General features: G+C 52.4%; 2 protein-coding genes across 5 annotated transcripts in view; both read left to right on the top strand.

The window, feature by feature from the left end:
* LOC137792492 (uncharacterized) overlaps positions 1 to 1,795 on the top strand; it is a 6,024-nt gene extending 4,229 nt beyond the window's left edge. For 2 of the 4 annotated variants that reach the window (XM_068588211.1, XM_068588209.1), the window contains 3 exons: positions 12 to 161; positions 280 to 354; positions 432 to 1,795. In XM_068588211.1, coding sequence (XP_068444312.1) covers positions 12 to 161; positions 280 to 354; positions 432 to 1,228 — 1,022 coding nt within the window. In that variant the 3' untranslated portion in view covers positions 1,229 to 1,795. The remainder of the gene's footprint in view (positions 1 to 11; positions 162 to 279; positions 355 to 431) is intronic. The other 2 variants (XM_068588212.1, XM_068588210.1) reach the window with 2 other exon arrangements.
* Positions 1,796 to 2,118: 323 nt separating this feature from the next.
* mogat3a (monoacylglycerol O-acyltransferase 3a) overlaps positions 2,119 to 5,000 on the top strand; it is a 13,235-nt gene continuing 10,353 nt past the window's right edge. Inside the window, 4 exon segments of the mRNA XM_068588214.1 lie at positions 2,119 to 2,287; positions 2,858 to 3,036; positions 3,327 to 3,387; positions 4,270 to 4,413. Coding sequence (XP_068444315.1) covers positions 2,194 to 2,287; positions 2,858 to 3,036; positions 3,327 to 3,387; positions 4,270 to 4,413 — 478 coding nt within the window. The 5' untranslated portion in view covers positions 2,119 to 2,193.

Below are 5,000 nucleotides of genomic sequence, written 5' to 3'. Positions count from 1 at the left end.
CTCTGTTGGAGGTCCGGTTTTAGACCAAACATCGAGGGTCCCCATCACTGAGTCTTATGGGGAACTTCCTCTTGCCGCTGCAGGAGGAGCCAGGGTCAAGAAGCGAGTGGTTCAATTCATAAGTGAGAAGTGTAGGGAGCAGTCCGGCCCCAGACCAGAGGGTGAGTCCTCATCCAGACCTTGAACCCTGACCCCTCATGACGACCCTTCATCAGAATGATTGTAGTCGGCCCCTCGAAGGTGCTGTTTGACCTCGTCTTTCTCTCTACCCGTCTGCAGTTTCACCTCAGAACAGTAATGGACCGGAGACCTCCATGAGTCCAGCAGAGTGCAGGCTGCAGACTCCTGTTCCAGGTGGGTCCTCCTGGATCCAGACTACAATCACTGCTTCATGTTTAGACCCTTTGTTTCATCAGCTTTCTGTCTTTCAGACGCTCCTGGGAAGGTCCGACGTCGCCCGTGGTCTTCTGCAGAGAAGGAGGCGGTCTGGAGACAGTTGGGAGTCCACGTGCTGGTCCAGTCAGTACCGGGGAAAGAGGTCTGTCAGCGTTGTCTGGACCTGGAACCTGCCCTCAGAGGGCGACACTGGAAAGACATCAAGAACCAGGTCCACAACCAGATCCAGAGCCAAAAGAAGCAGCAGTTCCATGCCCAGATTGAGCTTCAGGAGAACCAGGAACAGCAAGACCAGATTCAGAGCCAAAAAAAGCAACAGCAGTACCAGGCCCACATGGACCAGCAGGGCAAGGACCACAACCAAAACCAGAAGAAACAGCAGTGCCAGGCCCAGATGGACCACCAAGACCAGGACATTCACAATAAGAAGAAACTGCAGTACCCTACCCAGTTGGACCACCTACAGATCCACAAAAAGCAGCTGTGCCATGATAGACTAGACCACCAGGACCATGTTCAGATCTATAAAAAACAGCTGTACCAAATGGGGGAGCAGACCCAGGGCCCGCAGACCGCCCTGGACCGGGACCCTTCTGTAATGACGGGTACACCTTATGGACCCGATGGGCCACATCAAGACCTCACTATGAGTCCATACTCACTTCCTCACAGGACTCTGGGGCCTCACGTGGACCAGCTGCTGTCCAGGATCGAGTGGACCGACGAGTCTTTGGCCCAGCACTACTCCATTAGCAGGCTGGACCGGAACCTGCTCCAGGATGCGGATCCCGGACCGCCGCCCAATCCTCACTCTGGACTTGTGCACTTCTGATGGACCACGAGGGCCCAGTCCCGATGAGGCCTCCTTTGAGACTTGAACCTCCTGCTCGTTTAGTACTCGCTGTACTTGAGTCATATTGTGAGGTACTTCTATTGTACTTAACAATTTTATCCATGTAACTTTATATTTCTACTATTGTACTTTAAACTTCACTAAAGTTCAGATCCAGAGTCTCAATACCAATAATAAAAAACAATAAACTCTGTCTGGTCTCTAGGGGGTCCTGTCCTCACTGGGTCTGGTCTATGGGGGTCCTAACCCTGGAGGACTAGAGGGGACCAGGGTAAAGGTCTCCAGTAAAAACCTCTTGTCTGTGCGACTGGTTTAATGAAACAATGGAGCTGTCACTCAAACACGATTCTATTGTTTAATTGTCACAAACATGATTCTATTGTTTACAATATCTTGTGATGTTTGTCTCTGAATGAGGTCTGAAACCTCATTCAAACACCAGAACCGATGGGGGTCCAGGTCTATGGTCCTGGGGATGAGGGTCAGGGGAGGTCCATGATCCGGTGTTATGGAACAATAAATAAATATATCTGTAATCTAATGAAACATTTTATTTACTTTAACGTGCACTCCTCGTGCACGCACCGGACTCCAGGCTCGCGCCCGATTGGCCGAGAGGATTCCACCCACGAGGGAGGGTCTGGTGCGCATGCGCAGTAGCGGAGGAGGGGCTCGTGTTTGTAAAGTTTTGGGTAGAAAGGTTTGAGTTCCTGCTGGAGGACTCCTCAGCGGACAGACAGACAGACAGTCAGTGAGACAGACAGACAGACAGACAAGCAGTCAGTCAGACAGACAGACAGACAGACAGGGAGACAGACAGACAGACAAGCAGTCAGACAGACAGACAGGGAGACAGACAAGCAGACTGAGACGTTGTGACATCCAGGCGGAGACACCGAGACTTCGCAGCGCTCCACGCCGGGCTGCGTGGCCTCATCTCCGGCATGAAGCTGCAGTTCGCCCCGCTGAACGTGCCGCTGCAGAGGAGGCTGCAGACCGCCGCCACGCTGCAGTGGGTCTTCTCCTTCCTGGCTCTGGGTAAATACCTGTCTGTCTGTCTGTAAATACCTGTCTGTCTGTCTGTCTGTAAATACCTGTCTGACTCATTACTCTAACCCTGACCCGTCCAGCTAACACTAGCATTGCCCTAACCCTGATCACCCGTCTGTCTGCTCACCCGTCTGTCAGCTCACCCGTCTGTCTTATCACCCATCTGTCAGCTCACCCGTCTGTCTGATCACCCGTCTGTCAGCTCACCCGTCTGTCAGCTCACCCGTCTGTCAGCTCACCCGTGTGTCTGCTCACCCGTCTGTCAGCTCACCCGTCTGTCTGCTCACCCGTCTGTCAGCTCACCCGTGTGTCTGCTCACCCGTGTGTCTGCTCAACCGTCTGTCTGCTCACCCGTCTGTCTGCTCACCCGTCTGTCAGCTCACCCGTCTGTCTGCTCACCCGTCTGTCAGCTCACCCGTCTGTCTGCTCACCTGTCTGTCAGCTCACCCGTGTGTCTGCTCACCCGTGTGTCTGCTCACCCGTCTGTCAGCTCACCCGTCTGTCTGCTCACCCGTCTGTCAGCTCACCCGTCTGTCTGCTCACCCGTCTGTCTCTCAGCTCAGTGCTGTCTTGCTGCCTTCGTGCTCTTGGCTCTCTCTGATTGGTGGACTGTGGCCCTCCTGTATGCTGGTTGGCTGTGGCTGGACTGGGACACGCCCACCTGCGGGGGTCGGAGGTCGCAGTGGGTGAGAAGCTGGAGCGTCTGGGACTACTTCAGGGACTACTTCCCTCTGACGGTGAGTATTGATCTGATCAATAGTCCTGATGGATCTGACCGTGACGTATAGATCCATCAGGACTGTTGATCTGATTGATCAGGACTATAGATCTGATCCATCAGGACTGTTGATCTGATCCATCAGGACTATTGATCTGATCCATCAGGACTATAGATCTGATCCATCAGGACTGTTGATCTGATTAATCAGGACTATTGATCTGATCCATCAGGACTGTTGATCTGATTGATCAGGACTATTGATCTGATCCATCAGGACGATGATTGATTGTTGATTTGTGTCTCCAGCTGATTAAATCTGTCAATTTGGATCCAAAGAAAAACTACATCTTCGGATTTCATCCACATGGTGAGAACCTGTCTGTCTGTCTGCCTGTCTGTCTGCCTGTGTCACTGACTCACTCATTCAGGTGTGCTGGTAGCTGTGTTGACCTGTCTGTCTCTCTACCTGTCTGTCTCTCTACCTGTCTGTCTCTCAGGTGTGCTGGTAGCTGTGTTGACCTGTCTGTCTCTCTACCTGTCTGTCTCTCAGGTGTGCTGGTAGCTGTGTTGACTTGTCTGTCTCTCTACCTGTCTGTCTCTCTACCTGTCTGTCTCTCAGGTGTGCTGGTAGCTGTGTTGACCTGTCTGTCTCTCTACCTGTCTGTCTCTCTACCTGTCTGTCTCTCAGGTGTGCTGGTAGCTGTGTTGACCTGTCTGTCTCTCTACCTGTCTGTCTCTCTACCTGTCTGTCTGTCTCTCTACCTGTCTGTCTCTCTACCTGTCTGTCTCTCAGGTGTGCTGGTAGCTGTGTTGACTTGTCTGTCTCTCTACCTGTCTGTCTCTCAGGTGTGCTGGTAGCTGTGTTGACCTGTCTGTCTCTCTACCTGTCTGTCTCTCAGGTGTGCTGGTAGCTGTGTTGACCTGTCTGTCTCTCTACCTGTCTGTCTCTCAGGTGTGCTGGTAGCTGTGTTGACTTGTCTGTCTCTCTACCTGTCTGTCTCTCTACCTGTCTGTCTCTCAGGTGTGCTGGTAGCTGTGTTGACCTGTCTGTCTCTCTACCTGTCTGTCTCTCTACCTGTCTGTCTCTCAGGTGTGCTGGTAGCTGTGTTGACCTGTCTGTCTCTCTACCTGTCTGTCTCTCAGGTGTGCTGGTAGCTGTGTTGACCTGTCTGTCTCTCCACCTGTCTGTCTCTCAGGTGTGCTGGTAGCTGTGTTGACTTGTCTGTCTCTCTACCTGTCTGTCTCTCAGGTGTGCTGGTAGCGGGGGCGTTTGGTAACTTCTGTACGGAGGCGACCGGGTTCTCTCTTCTGTTTCCTGGACTCAGGTGTCACCTGCTGATGCTGCCGTTCTGGTTCAGGGTCCCTCTCTTCAGGGACTACATCATGTGTGGAGGTAAATACCTGTCTGCCTGCCTGTCTGTCTGCCTGCCTGCCTGCCTGTCTGTCACATTGATGCATATAAGTATTAATAATAATATTGTGATTTATATATTAGATGTAGACCAGAACGGGAACCAAAACCAGGTTCAGGTCCTCTTACTCCTCTGGTTTCTCAATCAGCTGTTTGTACAGAGTCAACACTGGGTTACAGGTCAGAGCAGGAGGAGGCAGAGAGCTGCTCTCTGATTGGCTGTCAGAGCAGGAGGAGGCAGAGAGCTGCTCTCTGATTGGCTGTCAGAGCAGGAGGAGGCAGAGAGCTGCTCTCTGATTGGCTGTCAGAGCAGGAGGAGGCAGAGAGCTGCTCTCTGATTGGCTGTCAGAGCAGGAGGAGGCAGAGAGCTGCTCTCTGATTGGCTGTCAGTTTCATCATTGCAAAGTGATGACAGAGACTCAGGGATAACGGCTTCCTGTTCCATTTTTTTCCCCTCAGAGTGACACCTCTCTCCTCTCTGATCTGCAATAATGAGCTCAGGTCAGATCAGTGATTCTCAAACTGTGGGGCGCTGCCCTCTAGTGGGGTGTGGTGGTATTACAGGTGGG

Source organism: Clinocottus analis, unplaced genomic scaffold (genome assembly GCF_023055335.1).
Source record: "Clinocottus analis isolate CAN_PGR_092001 unplaced genomic scaffold, fCliAna1.0.p SCAF_21, whole genome shotgun sequence".
Classification (NCBI taxonomy): Eukaryota; Metazoa; Chordata; class Actinopteri; order Perciformes; family Cottidae; genus Clinocottus; species Clinocottus analis.
This window is presented reverse-complemented; position numbering and strand designations above follow the sequence as displayed.